Here is a 22,096-nt window from a genome sequence, read left to right as displayed (position 1 = left end):
CTAAGAATACATGATGATGCTACACAATTTGATCATTGTAAATATATACAAATTAATACAATCCTAGCTGGCTATCAACGGACCTTGGTACAATAATTACTCGTGTTTCCTTTAACCTTTATAGGATAACAAACACTATCTGTGACTGAATACGATTGGTATCTAACTATCCATACAAATAATAATAATAATAATAATATTTAAAGTAGCTACATGTGGTATATATTTTTTCTACTTTATGAAGGTGGTACCATGGCAGTGATGGATGCATGGATGAAGGTGGAGTTGGTGACCTACCAACGCACACCTAAGTAGCTGGCTGGCATAGCCACCTTCGAAATATCATGGTATCTTTTACACCTATCATCCTTGTTTATGTTACAATTTTACATTCATGAAATAAGTACATGCACTAGAACAATTACCATCATCATATGATGAAAAAAAAAATCATAGTTTGGTAATGTAACTATGTGATTGGTCCATCTAGTCTCATAAGGTTAGTTGATTTTTTAATGACCCTTTTCTTGAAATAGGTTTTGAAGTGTCGATATCGTCAATACCGACTGAATTTATGTCGGTTCGCGGATGCAATATTAATGTGTGAGTTTTGTCTTCACTGCGTTTTCTTTAAATATGTTAATTTGTTGTACTTGGACATTTGTAATTTTTTTGGTTTAGTTTCGGTACCGTAAACCAATACCGACCGAATGCACGCTAGTTTGCCATTGTGTTGCACGATTTTTGTTTTTTTAAATCGTCAATACCGGGCAAATTCGCGTCAATTCGCGGCCGCAATGCCGGGTTTGTTTTCGCTGCGTGTTTTTTTTTTCATTTTAACTATGTAATCTCTTGTTTTTGGCGTTGACATATTTTAAGTTATTGTACCGCAACGAACGTAACCGATATGGTTGGATTCAAGTAGACTTGTCACCGTAATGCCCGGGATTTATCGACCGAATAAACATCATTTTGAATATGTAGTTTTTTGTATTATAAGCTATACAAGTGTAGTAGGTATTTACTAACTTCATTCGTAAAGCATAAGATTTATGTAAAATTGTCTGTTGATGTCATCTAAAAATTTACAAATTGTTCAAATTATAAACATCTCTTCATGTTAGCATTTTACTATATGTTTAGCCCGTGCAATACAAAGTCTCTACTATGCTTTATAAGCTTTCAGATCTTAGACTCAATGCATGTTTAAACATTACTTAGAGAGTGTAAGTTTTTGTTTTAACTATTTACTTTTTATGTTAAAGGTAATATTTATTTATTTTTTATTATCTATCTGTGTTTTTAATTTACATAATGTTTATTTTTTTACCTATTTTAGTTGACATTTTGGATGCTAATTTCATTAGATAATTAATTTTTAATTAAAGCAAGATATTTTGGATGTTGATTTAATTAAATAATTAATTTTTAATGAAGACAAGACATTTTGTAATCATGATATAAGTTATAAAGATGTTTTAAGTTTTCATTTATCTCTGTTAGTCTATGTATGATTTGTATTTGAACTAAAGTAACAATATAATGCCTTATAACTCATGTAAAATTATTATTTTTTTTATAAATATGGCATTTGTATTTCATTACATATATAGGATTGAGATCGTGTGAGAAACATTTGAAAATTGCAAACTTTGATAACCATTTTGGACCATAAAATAACCTTTCTAGAAAAAATAAGAAAAATAATAAAACCAAAACAAATGCAAAAATTTTAAAAAATAAAAAAAAACTAAAACGTTTATCTAGCATACCAGTTTAATAAAAAAATAAATAAATCTCGGTTTTGCTAAATTATACATACATGTATAATATTTATAAATAGGTATATACATATATGTATATATACATGTTGTTTTTATACACATATGTACAATTAAGATACATGATAATATACATATGTGCATATTATGTAACTGGAAATTAAATGATAATATACATATATGTATAATTTAGCAAAACTGGTAATTTTTTTCCTTTTTAATGGACCTGGGATGCTAGATAAATGTTTTGATTTTTTACTTTTTTAAAATCTTCATTTTTTTGTTTTATATGTTTTAATATTTTTTGAAGATGTTTTTTGTGATAAAAAATGGTTCTCAAATTTGTAAATTTCAAAAGTTCTCTTATGATCCTCACCCATGTATCTGCATGTGACGTTTTAAATATTTTTCACCTGCGTATAACACAGATCTATCCTACTTAAATAATAAGACAAAACTAAAACTGAAAGAAGGTAGGAAAAGAATATGCAAGTCAAGTATAAACATTTTTCTATACTATACTATACTATATTAGATTAATTATTAATTTAACAACATTTAATTTCATGAATATATTATCCCATATGGGAGATTTTTGCGGCATTAATAATAATATTTTCATTACCAGAGGAGACAAATAATGAGATAAGTCAGATGAGAGCTTTGAAAAGTGGGAGTAAACATTAGAAAATCTTGCCACATATCCACACAAAGTCAAAACACAACACAACTTGCAGCACAAACACAACTAATATCAAGATCTAACCACTACAATCTATACATACACACACACTTTTACTTTGCATCTTCCTCGCACTTTCTTTCAAAATCCCTCATTTTGATAATATGCACACCAAGTGTTTGATAAAAAGCCAAGCCCATGATTACTGCTTGCTTCAGCCACAAGTGATCATATAAATGCTACTGTGGTGTGGGTCTGTTTCAAGAATCAATAAAAGAGTTTACTTTCTTGTTTTTAGAGATTGTAAATCATTAAAGACTCTCTCATGTGCCTTGCCATTGAGTGTTTTAGGGTTTGCTTCATTTACAAGCTTTCTTCAATCCCTAAATTATCTATCTTTTTGTGCACTTGTTAATATTCACAATTAGGGTTTTGCAGTTTGATGGTTTTGCAATATTAAGTTTATGATTTAGTGATCAATGAATTCTAACATTTGGGTGGTGTTTGCATATATATTTTGTTCATGTTTGAGTGTCAAAGCCCTAAGTCAAACATGTCATCTGGATGATCTGTTAGCTTTAAATGAGTTTGCTGCAAGTTTTAAAAATGGGTCTGTGTTTGCATCTTGGTCCAGTGATGCCAGCTGCTGTCAATGGGATGGTGTCGGTTGCGAAAAGGATTCGAGAAATGTGTCAAGAGTCACCAAGTTGAACTTATCTGCAAAGGGTTTAACTTTGAATTTAAAGGGTGTGGTTTCGGATTCTCTGTTTCGGTTACAGAAGTTGAGGGTTCTTGATCTTTCGTTTAATCGGTTCGAAGGTGAATTGCCGAAAAATCTCTCGAATTTGAAGAATCTTGAAGTTGTTAATGTGTCAAGCAATTATTTTTCTGGGAATTTGTCAGCTTTTGGGGGGTTCCCAAATCTTATTGCTTTTAATGTGAGCAACAATTCGTTTTCGGGTGAGTTTAATTCGCGTATTTGCAACTCGTCGAAGAGTTTTCGGTTTCTTGATCTGTCGATGAATCGGTTTACGGGAAATCTTGAAACTTTGATCACTTGTGGCAAATCTTTTCAAGAAATCCATGTGGATTACAACTCGTTTTCAGGCGTTATACCCGAGTTTATCTACTCGTGTTCGTCTTTGAAGTGGCTATCTTTATCTTCCAACAACTTTTCGGGTCCGCTCAGTGCGAGTCTTGGTAAGCTTTCGAACCTTGAATAGTTAATATTATTCGAGAACCGGTTTGTAGGTCCGCTTCCTAATGTATTCAAGAACTTGACACATTTAGAACAGTTAATTGCGCATACTAACTCGTTCTCCGGGGCATTACCTTCCACCATTGAAGCATGCTCTAAATTAAGGATACTTGATCTTCGTAACAATACGTTTTCGGGTGTTTTAACTACCGATTTCTGTTTCCTAATTTATGCACTCTTGATCTTGGTAGTAATAATTTCAATGGATATTTGCCAAACTCGCTTTCAAGTTGTTACGAACTGCGAATCTTGAATCTTGCAAAGAACAGATTGTATGGCGAGATTCCCGTTAGCTACGGGAATCTTTCGAATCTTTCGTTTCTCTCGTTTTCAAACAATGGGTTGACCAATCTGCCACGTGCGTTGACTGTTTTACAAAACTGCAGCAATCTCACCACTCTTATTTTGACTAAAACCTTTCATGGGGAAGACGTTCCCGTTAATGTTAACGGGTTTGAGAGACTAATGGTTCTTGCCATTGCAAACTGTGGACTCAAAGGTCAAATCCCGAGTTGGTTGCGATTGTCCAAGGCTCGAAGTGCTTGATTTATCTTGGAACGAGTTAAACGGGGTCATACCGTCTTGGATTGGTCAAATGGAGAGACTGTTTTACTTGGATTTTTCAAATAACTCACTCACGGGTCAACTCCCGACGAATTTGACTGATTTGAAGAGTTTGGTTTCTTTAAACATAAGTTCTACTATACTTGGATCAACTACCGGAATCCCATTGTTCGTTAAACGAAACGAAAGCGGTAAAGGTCTTCAATACAATCAAGTTGCAAGCTTTCCGCCTTCAATTTACCTCAGCCACAATAAGTTAAACGGGTCGATTTTGCCCGAAATCGGGAAGTTGATACAGCTTCATGTTCTTGATTTAAGCAAGAATAATCTAACCGGAACGATCCCGACCACAATATCTGAAATGGGAAATCTTGAAGTTTTGGACTTGTCATCAAACGATCTTCACGGGTCGATTCCGAGTTCGTTAAACAAGCTCACGTTTCTTTCAAAGTTTTCGGTTGCTAATAATCACTTGGAAGGTGCGATTCCTGTTGGAACCCAATTCTCTGGATTCCTACCCTCGAGCTTCGAAGGGAATCCCGGGCTTTGCGGGGAACCTCTTCCTTCGTGCGCGCCAGAAACGTACCCGTCTCTTCGTTCCAGTTCCCATCGAAAATTAGGTAGAAACGGAATCTTCGGAATCACACTCGGGATCGGAGCCGGAATCTTAATCTTGCTAGGAATCATTCTTCTAAAAATGTCGCGAAAGGACAACCGAGATTCGCTTCAGAAAATAGAAGACGAGAACTACCCCATCACAAACGGGCTATTGGGTATGCTTAACGGGCCAAAGCCCATTTTCTTCCCGGCTTCCGGTTGTAAAGACCTCACGGTTACGAACATAGTCGAAGCCACAAATAACTTCAGTCAAGCTAATATTATCGGGTGTGGCGGGTTCGGGCTCGTTTACAAAGCCATTTTCCCAAACGGGTCAAAAGCAGCAATCAAACGTCTTTCAGGCGATTGCGGTCAAATGGAACGTGAGTTTCATGCAGAAGTTGAAGCCCTGTCACGGGCCCAACACAAGAATCTTGTATCCCTAAAAGGGTACTGCAAATACGGGCCAGATCAGTTATTAATATACTCGTATATGGAAAACGGTAGTTTGGATTACTGGTTACATGAACGGGTCGATGACGAGCCACCGTTAGATTGGCCCGTTAGGTTAAAGATAGCAAAAGGAGCTGCACACGGGCTCGCATACTTACACAACGAGCCCAAAATAATCCACCGTGACATCAAAACAAGCAACATTTTACTCGACGAAAAATTCAAGGCCCATTTAGCTGATTTTGGGCTTTCGAGATTATTATGCCCATACGACACACATGTTACAACCGATTTGGTGGGTACTTTGGGGTACATTCCGCCTGAATATGGTCAAACGTTGACTGCGACTTATAAAGGCGACGTGTACAGTTTTGGTGTCGTGCTTCTGGAACTTGTAACGGGCCGTCGGCCCGTTGAAGTTGGTAAAGGGAAGAACTGCAGGAACCTGGTTACATGGGTGTTTGAGATGAAAGGTGAAGCGCTATACGGTGAAATATTTGATTTGTTGATATATGATAAAAGTTGTGAGAATGAAATGTTGGAGGTTTTGGGTGTGGCTTGCAGGTGTTTGGATCAAGATCCGAGACGAAGACCGTCGATTGACCAGGTCGTGTTATGGCTCGATCAGGTTGTGGATGGTTCATGTTGAAATGAATGGTAGTTTTAACTAAGGTGTCAAGTGTAAATTAGTTTGATTATACAAGTGTTTTAGTCTTTTGGATTTAAGTTTATTATAGTGTTTTGTTGTTATGTTAGACTATGGTTTATTTGATGGTAGATGTAATATAGCCTTAATTTATATGTTTAAAAAGTTGGTCTTTTTAACATTCTCGTTTATTTTACTTTGTATGGTAGAGTTGTATGATGTATAATTGTATATACAGCTCAATTTAATCATACATATGTGACCAAAGGATTACATTAAGGCATTGCTATTTTGATTTTTTTTTTGTTTTTTCTGTATCATTGGTATACTGTTTACTGAAATCCACATCAAATTGAAATTGATGTGTACTGGTTTTTAACAATCGTTCGGTTTTGAAAATTTTCGGTTATTGGATTAGGTTTGGTTCGGGTTTTCATTTGAACTTGAAATATATTGGCAAAAAAAGCATTTAATAACGAATTTGAGCCTAAATTTTTTTGTTACTTAATAATTAATTGATTTAATAGGCCAAATTATTTGAAGCTTGTGGAAGAACAGGAATGCATTGATCAGGTGGAACGCTAATAATTGATATGTTTATACCGGTTCGTCGGTATGCTTTATACTTGGTGTTTGTTTTGGGTGTTTGTTGCTCGTCGCTAGATTTTTTATATAAATAAAGGCTTGGGTTATACACACATCATGGATGTTATTCAAACACCAGGAGAGCCTATACGACTCGTATAGGTGCAGAGTCAAGTCATTTTTCGTCAGGAGTGTCAGGTTTTATTCATTTATACCGCATAACCTCTATACGAGCCGTATAGGGCTATACAACTCGTATAAAGTCTGTTTGACTCGCATAGGTGTTTTTTTACTTTAGATTACTTTAAAATTACAAAATATTAAAAATAACATTCGAGTTAGTTATAAAACAAAAATACGTAATTTAAAAGTAAATATTTTCTCCATAGTAACCAAACAACCTACGAACAACCTAAGCGTTTCAGTGTAACAGTTTTTTAGATATGGTCATGCGAACATTTTGGTTGGCACCTGTATGAGTTATCAAAGCTTTTGAAATATAATTGTTATAAAAATAATTTCGTTTGTTATGTAGATGTTTTGACTCTTGTTAACTCAGCTTTTGAAATATAGTCTTTAATAAATTATAGTCGTTAATGCCTTATACATACATGACGAATGAAATAGAAGTCGTTGGGTGACGAATTATTTAACGTATTTAAAGATTTTATCTTCAATTTTTTACTATAATTAATGGCGATTGTAAAGAAAACATAAATAAGAAAAGTTATAATAATCCATACTTGATAATCAAATAAGCAACCAAACATGTAATCATAAGGACCAAAACATAACGTCCAAAATACATCAGCATCTAAACACCCGATAATAAAATAACGACTACTGTGGCGGGGGGCTCCTGTGCCTCTAGCGGTGGTGAACCAAGTATGTCCGACTGTGCTGGAACCGTACGACCCTAGCATCTATAAGGCGAGTGGTAGCAACAAGCTCATGCAATGTATCATCCACATGTACTGGGATTGGCGACACTTGTCTAATCACATGCTGTCTATATGAGTCGTATAGATCCTATAAGACTCGTACAGGTCAGACGAGTCAAGTGAGCTATACGAGTTAGCAAACCTATACAGCTCACAGAGAGTCTATACTATACGGTTCACTTCTATACGCACGTCAATAAGTTAGGATTCGAGTTATCAACTATCAAGCAGGCCTTTTCAATACAAACCAACAATGTCATTGGTTTCTCAAATTCGCTATTTTGGATCAATGCTTTTTTTTTTTTTTTTTCTGTATCATTGGTATACTGTTTACTGAAATGCACATCAAATTGAAATTGATGTGTACTGGTTTTTAAAAATCGTTCGGTTTTGAAAATTTTCGGTTGCTGGATTAGGTTTGGTTCGGCTTTTCCATATGAACTTGAAATATGTCGGCAAAAAAAAGCATTGATCCAAAATAGCGAATTTGAGCCTAAATTTTTTTGTTACTTAATAATTAATTGATTTAATAGGCTAAATTATCTGAAGCTTGTGGAAAAAAAGGAATGCCTTGATCAGACGGAACGTTAATAATTGCTGTGTTTATACCTGTTTGTTGGTATGCCTAGTCCTTGGTATTTGTTTCGAGTGTTTCTAGCTCTTCGCTAGATTGTTTATATAAATAAAAGTTTTGTTAGTTGTTCTAAAGAGAGTGAACTGCGGTTTACGTCATTGTGGTTTGTTCAAATCTGTGGTTTTAGTCCAATAGTTTCAAATTTGCGATTTTATTCCCTGTGGTTTCATTTCACTTGCAATTAACCCCGATTTCACTAATTCCGTTAAGTCTAGTCGTTAAACCCATCAGCGTGTCCTTCACGTGAGGGGCGGTTTTGTCCTTTTTTTTTCTCAAAATACACCCAAGTTGCGAATTAGGACTGAGGTTTATTTGGGGAGAAAAAGGACAAAACCGACCTCACATGAAAGACACGCTGATAGGTTTAACGGCCAGACTTAACAGGATTAGGGAATTCGGGTTTAAATGCAAGTGAAATGAAACCACATAGACGAAAATCACAAATCTGAAACTATTGGATTAAAACTACAGTTTACTTTTTAAAAAACTAATTTTTTATGTTATTAATAATAATTAAAAAAAAAAAAACTTTTTGATGTCAAAAGGATTCGAGTTATCAACTATCAAGAAGGCCTTTCAACACAAACCAACAATGTCAGTGCTGCTGGGTTCTCTTCACAGGCATTTCATCAAACACTTGGTGTGCACTTCATTCTCATCCATTCGAACCACTCAAAACCTCACTCCCAATCACATTTTCAAGCTAATTCGTCCCATAACATATTACCCATCAACAAGTTTCTTAAACCCAACCTCAGTTACTGCAGCACTTTCAACATCTTCAGCTTCTGAAACTCAGACCACTGGTGCATACTTATCTGTTGACATTCAAACCCCTCAAGATGTTGCCGTAAGATTTAAAAGCTTCAATCTTTATACAATTGGGTTCTTTAATTAATAAGTTTTCATGAAAGTAACACTCAATTTGCTTTGTCAGGATATGTTTCAAGAAGCCCTGTTAAGTTCCGGTGCGGTTTCAACAAGTGTGTTCGAACCGGACGCCTGCGACGCTAACGATGAGGTAAACAAACCCAAATCATAACCGAAAACAGAACGGTTATGGTTAAGTGAATATGATTAACTGACCATTCGGTTATGGTTATGGTTAATATGTAATTATTAACCGACTTTAACCAAAACCGAACTGAGCATTTTATGTTTGTGTTTTTCCTAATTTTATACCTTAGTTTTATATAAATACCACTTTTTGCAGCTTCTACAACTGTCTATATTTGGATATTTCGAGCTTCATAACTGAAGAGGTAGGTCCCAGCAGGGCCTAGTTGGACCCGCAAGACTCACCTTGAAGAGGGACGTCTGCGCAAAGACCAACTGGTTCCGCAGGACCCACCATGCTCAGAGAGATGAAGACCTTACGCGCAGTACGCCAGCTGTTCCCGCAGGAAAAGCCTCCCAATGGTGAAGTACCCCGCCTGTTCCCGCAGCTGCGGATACAAGCCATCAGGGAAGGCTACCCGCACTAATAGCAAGGCTACACGCACAAGGCACTAACTCTCAATAATTCAGTAATGTCACCTGAAGAAGGAATGAGCAAGGCGGGAATACTCCCGCCCAAATGAGCCAGTCCGTACGCTTCTGGAGGATCTTTTGTACTATACCTGCCAAGGTATGGACAAAATAGACAAGATCTGACCAAAGCAGCCCATGAACCAATCACAGGGTGACAGCTCACTGACAACAGTACGACGAGGAGCACGCTCTAGTACAAAATGTCACTATCAGCCGCTGCCTACTCACCAACCCTTGTCGTGGCACGTACATAGCCTGCAGTTGGTGGAAAAGGAATAGTACACAGCCGGCCATGTCACTATCAGCCGCTGCCTACCCACCAACCACCAGCATGGCACGTGCGTAGCCCACAGTTGGTAGAAAAGGAATATTATACAGCTGGCTGTACCTGCTTGGAAACCTACCTTCGGCTATAAATACTCCAACACCTTGGAACGGTATCATATACTATCTTATACCATCACATATCTTATCTGCTCTAGCTATTTCTCTTAATATACATTTATATTCAGAGCAATCTAGTCTGATTCTCACGCTGGAGGGTGGTCACAAGGAGGCACCCCCCCCTCTCAGTGACGAGCTCACGGTGTCTGTTTTGCAGGTCATCAGAAGAATAACCATCTTTGCCGGACCTAACCCTCGTGGGAAACATCTACTTGACCCTAAGATTATCCGTAATCTGCCGGGGTCACTTAGTGTTTCTTCATTGGCGCCATCCGTGGGAAAAAGCTAGAACTAATTCTTTTTCAGTTTTTTCAAAACCTCTGGAAAGATGGTTAAGGTTACTCCAGTGCCAAGGCCAGCGAGTGACCAAGAAACCCCGGTAACCAAAACCCCAGCCACTGGGAACACCGGCGAGTACACAAATTTTACGAACACTACCCCGGTTACCCAAGCCGGGGCAAGTGCAGTAAACAATCCTCCCCTGGGATTCATTGATACCCAGTTGGAGAAACAACAAACGAGGCTCCCCCGCCAAACACTTGATCAAGTTAAAGCGTGGGCAGAAGCACGTCAGAAAGAATTCCAAGCTGAGTTGGATGAACGTTTACGTTCACTCCAACAGGCTAATGACGAGTTCGGGAACACTCGACAACAGCTCAACATGAGCAATGAGTGCGAGTACTTGGACGATGATTGGGAGGAGTCCGACAGTGACGCAAACCCTCGTCATAGGGCGAAAGGGAAGCGCAAGGAAACAGACTTCCAACCGAAAAGGAATTTTGGAGAAACTTTCAAACCAAGGAACGCGGGGAGAAACCCACGTGACTTCTCTAAAACCTTTAGACCAACTGTTGCAAATGCGGGAACGTCCAAGTTTGCAAGGGACATTGCGGAAGCAATCGCCCCGAAGAGTGCCAAACAGATGTCCAACATCGGCACTTATGATGGTATATCCGACCCAGATGATCACTTGAACAGATTCATAGCGGGGGCAACCGTCAGCATTTGAACGGAACCCACGTGGTGTTATATGTTCCAGATGACGCTGGTTGGAGCGGCCAGGGCGTGGTTTGATCGTTTACCGGTCCACCACATCTATGATTGGGCGGACTTCCAACACAAGTTCAGCCAGCACTTCAGCCAACAGAGGAAATATACTGAAGAGCAGTGGACGATCCTCAACTGCGTTAGAGAAGAGGATGAATCTTTACTAGAATTCATCACTCGCTTCAACTCGAAAAAGCTGAGTCTGGGCACCATAAGCGAAGATCTTGTTCGCAGCCGCTTTCATCCAGGGCGCCGAATACCCAGAGCTTATCCGCACGTTGACGGGTAAAGACGGCATGCCATCCACATGGGATGCCATCATGACAGCAGCTAAACTCTTCGCGGAAACGGAAAAACAACTGGGTAGAGATCTTCCCCAGAGCACAAACCTCTACACTCAAAAAACAAGAGAAAACAACGTCCTTACTGCCAGACAAAACAAAACGAGGAAGCTTGGTATTTGGCAGTCAAGGGTAAACTTTGACACCTCATCCGGCTCGCACCCTCGGTTAGGCGGAAGGGATAACATGCAGTCGTCGAACCGGAACTCCAGATGGACGCCACTCACCAAAAGCGTCACCGAAATATTTGCCACCGAGAGGCTCCCATGGCCAAAGGCTCCAATAATCCGACAGCGTCACAACGCTGATCAGAGCAAATCCTGTGACTTCAACAGGACAAAAGGCCATACCACGGAGGAATGCGTATCCTTGAAGGACGTCGTCGAAGCATTCGTCAGAAATGGGAAACTCACTCACCTCGTGGCGTAATGGACGCTAAGCAGGCTAATGCGTGAGAACCCCAGTTGGGGAAAACACGGATGAAACTGCAGCTTCAATGTTGGAGACTACATACTGCGTAAAAAACGAGATTCCGAACCAGGTGCATATCGGCTCGAAAGGCTCGATGACACCCCCATCCCAAGAACATGGAAGGGAGCTCAATTACACAGGCTGCATGTAGATCAATTCCAAACTTGTAAAGAAAAGGCCTAGAGCCACTTCTAATGGAAATGATTCTCCTTATCACATTGACGCTGATGGTCTTACATTTATACTTATGATGTGACCACACTGATATGCCGGTATTCACCGCATAAATAAGTGGGGAAGTAAGTCGTTGCGTGTGGAAGGCGGCAAAACCCGCATAAACACAAAACGGCAAAAATTTTTAAGGAAAAGATGAGGAAAACCTTCACGCAGGTCAGTTATAGGTGAAGTTTGGTCATCCCACTAAATGAAAGTGACGGTCCTACCCGCACAACCATGATAGAGGAAACTGAACATTAACCTATTGACAACCGCGCGTCGAAAGGTTAACTTATTCAAAACACTGATATGCCGGTATTCACCGCATAAATAAGTGGGGAAGTAAGTCGTTGCGTGTGGAAGGCGGCAAAACCCGCATAAACACAAGAAACGGCAAAAATTTCTAAGGAAAAAATGAGGAAAACCTTCACGCAGGTCAGTTATAGGTAAAGTTTGGTCATCCCACTAAATGAAAGTGACGGTCCTACCCGCACAATCATGATAGAGGAAACTGAACATCAACCTATTGACAACCGCGCGTCGAAAGGTTAACTTATTTAAAACACTTAGAAAATTTCTAAGGAAAAGATGAGGAAAACCTTCACGCAGGTCAGATATAGGTAAAGTTTAGCCAAGTGAAAGTGACGGTCTTACCCGCACAATCACGAAAGAGAGCAAAACTTTAACCTATCATCTGCTACGTTGAAAGGTTAACTTATCCAAACTACTCAAGAAATTGCTAAGTTAAACTAAAATATGCGTGAAACAAGGATTCAAAAATAAGAGGGAATATACCCCCTTACATTGGTAACCAAGAAACCGTAAGACAAGTGCGGGTACAGTGTCAAGGCGAAACCCTTCACATACTTAGCACCTGCAGGGAATTGAAGCCAAGAATACCTTGGTAACCAAGAAACCGTAAGACAAGTGCGGGTACAGTGTCAAGGCGAAACCCTTCACATACTTAGCACCTGCAGGGAATTGAAGCCAAGAATACCTTGGAAGTCAAGTAACTATAAGACGAGTGCGGGTACAGTGTCAAGGCGAAACCCTTCACATACTTAGCACTTGCAGGGAATTAAAACCAAGAAGGATCTTCTGGGCCATGCTTGTGGAAAGGGAAATAACATCCCCGCATAGCGGGAACGTTGATTGTTTGAAGCTCCAAGATGGAATTGGTTGTTTAACATAATTGATCACTATGTCTAAAACTACCAAAACCTCGTGGAGAATCTAAACAAGTGAAACTCAACGCTCCTAACTTGCGAGGAGGTTACACACCTACCCGCATCATACCCAAAGATCAAGCAGAAAAGTCGGGAATTTCTGCACGTGACATTAGGAAAACCGCGGGAAGAATCCCCACGGAAAACCTTAAAACTAAAAACCCTTTTCAAAACCCTTTGCTTAAGTCCAAAAGTTCACCTCACTTATTAACAATTCATGAGAAGAACATTGGACTGGGGGGACTTGAAGAGGTAGGTCCCAGCAGGGCCCAGTTGGACCCGCAAGACTCACCTTGAAGAGGGACGTCTGCGCAAAGACCAACTGGTTCCGCAGGACCCACCATGCTCAGAGAGATGAAGACCTTACGCGCAGTACGCCAGCTGTTCCCGCAGGAAAAGCCTCCCAATGGTGAAGTACCCCGCCTGTTCCCGCAGCTGCGGATACAAGCCATCAGGGAAGGCTACCCGCACTAATAGCAAGGCTACACGCACAAGGCACTAACTCTCAATAATTCAGTAATGTCACCTGAAGAAGGAATGAGCAAGGCGGGAATACTCCCGCCCAAATGAGCCAGTCCGTACGCTTTTGGAGGATCTTTTGTACTATACCTGCCAAGGTATGGACAAAATAGACAAGATCTGACCAAAGCAGCCCATGAACCAATCACAGGGTGACAGCTCACTGACAACAGTACGACGAGGAGCACGCTCTAGTACAAAATGTCACTATCAGCCGCTGCCTACTCACCAACCCTTGTCGTGGCACGTACATAGCCTGCAGTTGGTGGAAAAGGAATAGTACACAGCCGGCCATGTCACTATCAGCCGCTGCCTACCCACCAACCACCAGCATGGCACGTGCGTAGCCCACAGTTGGTAGAAAAGGAATATTATACAGCTGGCTGTACCTGCTTGGAAACCTACCTTCGGCTATAAATACTCCAACACCTTGGAACGGTATCATATACTATCTTATACCATCACATATCTTATCTGCTCTAGCTATTTCTCTTAATATACATTTATATTCAGAGCAATCTAGTCTGATTCTCACGCCGGAGGGTGGTCACAAGGAGGTACCCCCCCCTTCTCAGTGACGAGCTCACGGTGTCTGTTTTGCAGGTCATCAGAAGAATAACCATCTTTGCCGGACCTAACCCTCGTGGGAAACATCTACTTGACCCTAAGATTATCCGTAATCTGCCGGGGTCACTTAGTGTTTCTTCAATAACCAAGCTTGGAACCGGTATATTTCAGCTTCGAAATTCATGAATGAGCTTTGAACACGATAACAAACCATTTTCAACCGGAACAAACGTAAAAATAACAACAAAAAAAATACATTGGAGAATTAATCGAACTTCACCGAAACGGACCCATAACCGACAGTTAACGGGCCTATGGTTAACCGACCATTTGGCTATGGTTATGGTTAAGCAATCTTCTATAACTGCAGTTCAGTTATGGTTAAGACCTCATAATCGAACTGAACCGACTTTGCACACTCCTACTTTTAAAGGCTTAAATAATCAGAATTTGATATAAACAGTGAATAATTACCTTGCAGAGGTTTTTATTAATCTGATCTCAAGTAGCTCGCGAGCGGTTCGGCTGGTTTGCACACCTAGTCAAAATTAGTTTTAATATGGTATAAACTTATGTTGCAGGAATCTTTCCATCCTATTGAAGTGACACAAGGACTTTGGATTGTGCCTGAGTGGTTAACTCCGCCTGTATGACTTCATGTGCTTTAATAACTATATTTTTTGGTCAAAAACATCTTTTAAATTTTAGATAAAATTTCAACAGGACGTTGAAGCGACAATTATAAGTCTAAACCCGGGGCTCGCTTTTGGAACCGGGGACCACCCGACAACCAAATTATGCCTACTATTATTGCAAGAATTAATCAAAGGTGGCGAAACAGTTTTGGATTATGGCACAGGTTCAGGGATTCTTGCAATTGCAGCACTAAAGGTAAATATTATATATAACTTATTATTATTTTTATTATTTTTTAACAACCGGTTTGCAATCTTATCGTGACGACGAGGTACAGTTTGGTGCAGCCTCAGCCGTTGGATTCGACATAGATCCTCAAGCGATAACAGCTTCACGACATAACGCTGCTTTGAACGACATAGGACTCGACAAACTGGAACTGCAAGTTGTTCCTGGTAACATTAGTTTTACGTCAACCGATGAATGGCAATGGGCTATGAAGGATGATGATGATAGTGTAACAACAGAGCATGCTGTGAAAATTTTTAATGAGAAAGAGAAGTATGACGTGGTTGTCGCAAATATACTTTTGAACCCGTTGCTCGATTTGGCTGATCATATTGTTTCTTATGCTAAACCAGGCGGTGTAGTCGGTCTCTCTGGTATTATCTTGGAACAGGTAAGTTTCAACTACCGATACGTTAATATAATTTTGGACAAAATGTTTCAGACGCGTTTTTTTTCCTCTCACATAAACTTGGTCTAACTGGTGACATGTTTTAGGTACCTACGGTAGTTGATCGATACTCGGATCTTTTGGAAGGGATTACTGTGTCACAAATCGATGATTGGGCGTGCATACGCGGCACAAAGAAGAAAACTGTGTTAACTGATTAGAAGTTTTTTTTTGTTTTGTTTTTGTTTTCGAATATTGTAAACATTAGTAAACTGATAATGGAAGTAAATGTAAGTCAATCCAATATAATGTCATTCAAAGTTTATTTGTTCACAGGATAAAACATGCATGTTCTGTCATATTACCCGAAAAGATGTCCAAAACATGAACCTTGACGCCTTTATGAAACATGATAACAAAAATGCCAACTGTGTATGTATTACAAGTCATCGCTTCAGTCGCCTTCTGGCTAAAGCAGGAGTGCGGTTTGGGATGTAAACCTTGTAGCTTACCTGGCAGCAAAAATCAAAACAAAATTGCAATAATTGTTATCATTTTGACATGTATATTTGCATACCATGTTACCTAAGGCGGGATGTTCGTTTATGCCCTTCCATATAACAGATGAACGAACATGAACAAAGTATTTTGTCCACTAAGCTTAACGAACGAGCACGCACAGAGGCCACGTTCGTTCAATAGTGTTCGTTTACGTCCGTCCGGTTAGGTTCATGTATTAATATGTTACTAGTATTTTTATTCATTTATTTGTTTTGCACTTTTACTATGTAAACTGCTACGCTTGATTACTATGTAACTTTTTGGATTCTTTTAGGCATAATTCCGGATTTGTGGTTGAATTTATGTGGATTTATGATTATTATTCTCAAATTAATATGTAATCATTTATGTTTGTTTGTCCATTAGTGTCACCCGTTAGGGATGTTTATGGTCGCCTGTCCATTAGTGTCCGTTAGCCTCCGTTTACATCTATTCGTGTCCGATAGTGTTCATTAGTGTCCATTTACAATATTAATGAACGGCAACGAACCACTATTAACAAGCTCAATTCCTTAATGAACGAACACGAATTTTCATTCAGTAGAGTGTTCGTGAGCCATCCGTTTGTCCAACAAAAGCTTAAAGGACGAACATGAACAAGATCTCATCCGGTTCCGTTCGTTTACAGCCCTAATGTTAACATTAATTAATAATAACTTACCTGCACCATTTCACCACCTCTCATAACAGACATTGTCTTGTTCTCAAACTGTGAGTTGTCATTAGTTTCATGCTGTTGCTCCTTTGAACTACCTTCAACAGCAGCAGTTGATTTTTGGTCAACCGCAACAGGTAACTTTTGGTCAACAGAAGCAGTTGATTTGCGGTCAACTGCAGCGGTTGACTTCTGGTCAACGACAGCAGTTGACTTTTGGGCAACTGCAGCAGTTGACTTTTGGTCAACGGCAGCAGGTGACTTTTGGGCAACGGCAGCGGTTGACTTTTGTGCAACAGCAGGTGAGTTTTGGACAACAGTAGCAGGTGAGTTTCGGACTACAGCAGCCGTCTCGTTCACAAACTTATTAACTACGCTGCTCGTCGAAGACCCATTTTTCCCGGTGGTAACAGAAGGATCTCGTTTCCATGTAAACCGACTCCTATGTGCTACCGGCTGTGACACAGGTGTCGTGTTGACCGTGGTCAACTGGTCAACATCACTTTGATCGGTCTTCGGTTTATCATCAACAACTAAATGTTTCGGTTTTGTTTTAATCCCACCTCGGAATCTACTCAAGTTTTCCAACGCCTTTCGTCTCAAAACTGACTCCAAATCCTCCGCTTCCGGTACAATATTATCAGTAACATTACTCTCTTTTTCCTTATTAACGTTAGAACCTGAGTTTACTTCTTTAACACGTTCCGGTAACTCAATACTATCATTACTCTTACTAGACGGATAATCATCGTATTCATACACCGTCTCTTCTTTAATCTCGTCATTTGTCTTATCCTCGTCTTCGTTATGTAAGTTTGCAACAGTAATAACCGATTTTAACCTCACCGGATTCTTTTCCATTGTCACATTCTCAAACTCTTCTTCATTCTCACTATTTCCAATTATACCCTTTGACCTCTTATGTGAACCAAATTCATCGCTACCGCTATCTTCATCTTTACAAGTGGAGCAGCTTCTCGAATCACTCGTATAATCATTTCTTCTTGTACTCTTTGTCTTTTTCTTGATCTTTTTACTTTTTTTAGATCGTTTTCTTTTCTTCACGGGAGGCGAATCTTCACTGCTATAACTATCCTCACTTGAATATCGTTTTCTACTCCGTTTCTTACTACCCTTTGTTTCGTTTCGTGAGCGGGAACGTGAACGAGCCCGCTTGCTTTTATACTCACTTTCTGAACTAGAAGATGAATTCAATGACGAACTAGTGGATTCATCGTCCGAATAAGAAGAAAACGAATCATCATCACGATGACGAAGCTTTTTCGATTTACTTCTACTTTTCTTTTTCTTGTAACCCTATAAACATTGTAATCAAGAAAAAATTGAACAAGAGTTCAAAGTGTTTCAAATTAGCAGAAATTTCACATTGTATACATAGAACAACAGCAAAAGTAGGAGTGTGCATGAAACCGGGGGAGAAAAAAAAACACCGAACAGACCAAACTGAAACAAATACCGACGGTTTGGTTTCATGTTTTCGTAAAAAGCAAACTGTCGATGTGGTTCTGGTTTTGCAACTAAAAGCATGTTTGGGATTGAGTTTGAAAAATGCTTATTGGCTTTTTCAAAAAGCCATTTTGAAAAGTCAGGATTTGGGGCTTTTAGAAAACTGCTTTTTAACCTTCTCAAAAAGCTAAAATAAAAAAGATTTTCGGGATTGCCAAACACATTTTAACTTACTGGCTTTTTGAAAACACCAATAAGCCAATAAGCATTTTTCAAACTCAATCCCAAACATGCCCTAATAACAACTGAAAAAACCGACCCGAATTTATAGATTCTCACTTTTTGTTAATTATTTTAAGTAGCTTATTATATGAATTTAATAAACATGTAACTCAAATATTTTTAACCCAAATGTATAATAATCCATTAGCTATCAATAACAAAACGAATTAGGCCAAAATTCATTATTTCGGGCCAAATTCTCTTTCAGCCCAAATTCATTCACAAATGACAAAATTAAAAAAACCGAAACCGAACAGTTTTCAAAATCAAAACAACCAAGTTTTGTTTTTTATCCAGTTTTATCCCAAACCCGACCCGAACTGTGCACACCAAAAGCATGAAGCACCTCCCACTAGAGGTGCACAAACCGGTTTAAAACTCAAAACCGGTTCGGTTTGGTCAACAAAAGTCAAAACCGGTTTATGAACGGTTTCGGTTCGGGTTGAAACCAGTTTCTTACAATGCTACTATCGGTTACGGTTCAGGTTTTGATCGGTTTCCGTTCGGTTTTTTGCCCGGTTTTGGTGGAGAAAATTACAAACCGGTTCTGAACCTACGGTTTCAATCGGTTCCAAACCGGTTTCTACATAATCATTTTCAAACCGGTTCGGTTTCAGCTCAGTTCTCGGGTCAGTTCGGTTAACCGGTTTATATGCCCACCTCTACCTCCCACCATATAATATCACAAAACATCAAATATTATGAAGCAATAAACTCAAAACCCTAGATATAAAAAACCGGTATAAAATTGACAATTGACAAACTACTAATGAAACCTTGATGCTCTTCTTCTTCTTCGAGGGTTTTCTTCTAGATGATGAATCGGTACGACCCATATTATTAAGCTTCTAATTGCCCACTAATTTCACCTGCAATCAAGACACATATAACAAACAATACAAAAAGGGGGTAACTTGGGAAATTGGGTTTAGATTAGCACGATGTAAGCGATGAATCAATCGAATTAGTATATTATAATCGACATGAAACCCTAATTTCTATCAATTGATGGATGAATTGGGTATAAAATTGGTGTTTAGAAGAAGTGGATTTGTTGATTTGAGATTTTACGATTGCAGTCCCTGTAGATTTGACTAAACTATAACTTTGGTTCTAACTTTTACCTATGTTTTAACGGGCTATCTTACGGGTGACTAGGACTGTAAGTGAACCGGACATCCGGTTGTCAGTTTGGTTGGAATTTTGTTTATGTTTGTTTGTTTAATAAACGAATCGGGCACGGATAAAAATATTTTGTTCGGTAAGGTTAACGGATGAACACGAACAAAGGTCGCATTCGTTCGATAGTGTTCGGTAACGTTCGTTTAATGGTGTTGTGTATGTGGAAATTCCTTGAAGGATGAAGGGTTCGAAGCTTTTTTCTCATAAAACATTAGAAGTTTGTGGATTTTGAACTTTAAAACATTATTTTGATATGATTATGTGTTTGGTTACTATGTTTAAGTGTTAAGTATTTTGCGATATCTTGTGGTGTAATGTTCATTAGTGTTCATGTTAAGTATTTTGATGTATTTATGTTTGTTTGTCCATTAACGTTCATTAGTGTTCATCGGCGTTTGTTTTTCCATTAGTGTTGGACATTAGTGTCCTTTTACAATACCAACGGATAAGGACAAACTCAATTCTTTAATGAACGGACATGGACGTGAATCTACGTTTGGTAGAGTGTTCATGAACCGTCTGTTTGTCCGACAAAATCTTAACGGACGAACACGGACAAGGTCTCGTCCGGTTTGGTTCGGTCCGCTTACAGCCTTACAGGTGACCAATCGAACTTTTAACCAAAACAAAATCGATAAAACCTAACCGAAATTAATAAAAATTAACCGAAGTGGTAGATAATATCTAGCCGACCATCTTACAATTATCGAACTAGACTCAAGAATTATATTCAAGTCATTATTAATTTCGAAAAAAAGTAATATTTTAGCAAATATAATGTATTATATGATATTAAAAGTTTAATGTAATATGAATCATCAAACTTATAGCAGTTAGATGCCATTTCATCTATTCTATATATAGAGTCACAGAGATGCACTCCTAAATCATAATTAGACCAAAGTCAAACGTGTTAGAGCCAATTCGTGTGAGCCTAATCTTGGCAGGCCAAGTTAAGTTGATCCATGAGAGTTAAGTTCACGGGCCCCACATAAGAGTGTGTATGAGTCGGTTTTAGCTTAAAACCAAAACATAACCATAACTATAACCGAAATGTCGGTTAATGGAAAACCTTAACCTATCGGTTATGACAATTTTGATTAATGAGATAACGTTGCCTTCTCCTTCCCATGATATTTGTGGAGCATCTACTAGAGGCTAGAGGTGCAAAAAAAACCCGAATTCGGAACCGGAACCGAAAAAAATACCCGGAACCGGTTTTCTTATACCCGAACCCGTATCCGACCCTACCCATAGGGTACGGATAGGGTATGCATTTCAGTACCAAAACCCGTACCCGAAACCAGACCCAATATATACCCGGTAATACCCGAAAACCGGAACCAGTTCCATACCCAGAACTAGGTTTTTCCAAAATACCCGAAAGAGGGTTTATCAAATACCCGATCTATAATCGAAATTACCCGAATGTACCCCTAAAAATTGTAACCCCTTAAAAAATTCCAATCTATACCCGAGAAAAACCCGGAAAAAACCCAAAAATAGGGTTTTTTAATAACCGGAAATAGGGTATTCGGTTTTAGAATAACTAGTTCTATACCCGACCCGAACCCGACTCGAACCCGACCCGGATATTACTAATACCCGATTTTCCAATACCCGGTCATACCCGGACCCGATTCCATACCTAAACCCGAGTTTCTGAAAAACCTGATTTGTGCACCTCTGCTAGAGGCCAGTAACCGGTATTGGCGCCGTTGTCGTTAAAATGATAGGGCCTTAGTGGATCTAAGCTAAGTGAAGAGTCCACCTGTTTTAGTTGGGCCCTGTATTGGGCCACTTATATAATCCGTTTCAAAACAAAACAGTACTACACTACAACTCTTTTTAATTGTTTATTTGATTTTGTATGTTGAGTGGTTGTGCAAACGTTCTAAATCGAACCAGACAATCATAGATTAAAGGCATGCAACTCTTATTTTAGGATTGTAGGTTGGTTAGAAACAACAATGAACATGATTCCTTATCTAAATTGTATATCTATATATTTTTTTGAACGACAAATTTCATAAAAAACTAATGAAAAACTAGCAGAAAAAAAAACTAATTGATAAGATATTATTACATGGAACTTATACCCTTGTAAAAAATATCGTTAGTGGTTTACTGGTCTG

General features: G+C 38.9%; 2 protein-coding genes and 1 pseudogene across 2 annotated transcripts; 2 read left to right on the top strand and 1 right to left on the bottom strand.

Moving 5' to 3' along the window:
* The first annotated feature begins 2,699 nt into the window (after positions 1–2,699).
* On the top strand, positions 2,700–6,046 carry LOC143615120 (phytosulfokine receptor 2 pseudogene; annotated as a pseudogene).
* A 2,687-nt stretch (positions 6,047–8,733) lies between these two features.
* Positions 8,734–16,035, top strand: LOC143615127 (uncharacterized). The gene is made up of 6 exons (XM_077088348.1): positions 8,734–8,991; positions 9,079–9,162; positions 15,045–15,149; positions 15,226–15,393; positions 15,476–15,817; positions 15,922–16,035. Exons 1-6 carry the CDS (start codon positions 8,734–8,736, stop codon positions 16,033–16,035), a joined length of 1,071 nt encoding a protein of 356 aa, XP_076944463.1.
* Positions 16,036–16,062: 27 nt separating this feature from the next.
* Positions 16,063–19,615, bottom strand: LOC143615126 (uncharacterized). The gene is made up of 3 exons (XM_077088347.1): positions 19,544–19,615; positions 17,037–18,347; positions 16,063–16,326 (listed from the first exon to the last, which is right to left on the bottom strand). The coding sequence occupies exons 1-3, from the start codon at positions 19,613–19,615 to the stop codon at positions 16,261–16,263; spliced, it is 1,449 nt and encodes a 482-aa protein (XP_076944462.1). The 3' UTR covers positions 16,063–16,260.
* Positions 19,616–22,096: the final 2,481 nt, after the last annotated feature.

This window comes from Bidens hawaiensis, unplaced genomic scaffold (assembly GCF_021521415.1).
Source record: "Bidens hawaiensis isolate Kalapana, Puna unplaced genomic scaffold, B.hawaiensis_p1.1 tig00041907_1, whole genome shotgun sequence".
Classification (NCBI taxonomy): domain Eukaryota; kingdom Viridiplantae; phylum Streptophyta; class Magnoliopsida; order Asterales; family Asteraceae; genus Bidens; species Bidens hawaiensis.
The sequence above is the reverse complement of the archived record's forward strand: the minus strand, read 5'-3'. Positions and strand labels throughout refer to the sequence as shown.

Coding starts and splice junctions, on each gene's coding strand:
- LOC143615127 (XM_077088348.1), top strand. CDS start 8,734: ATGTCAGTGCTGCTGGGTTCTCTTCACAGGCATTTCATCAAACACTTG. Junction 15,150..15,225: donor CTGAGTGGTTAACTCCGCCT/GTATGACTTCAT, acceptor AAATTTCAACAG/GACGTTGAAGCGACAATTAT. Junction 15,818..15,921: donor CTGGTATTATCTTGGAACAG/GTAAGTTTCAAC, acceptor GACATGTTTTAG/GTACCTACGGTAGTTGATCG.
- LOC143615126 (XM_077088347.1), bottom strand. CDS start 19,615: ATGGGTCGTACCGATTCATCATCTAGAAGAAAACCCTCGAAGAAGAAG. Junction 18,348..19,543: donor GCATCAAGGTTTCATTAGTA/GTTTGTCAATTG, acceptor CAATGTTTATAG/GGTTACAAGAAAAAGAAAAG. Junction 16,327..17,036: donor GAGGTGGTGAAATGGTGCAG/GTAAGTTATTAT, acceptor TTTTGCTGCCAG/GTAAGCTACAAGGTTTACAT.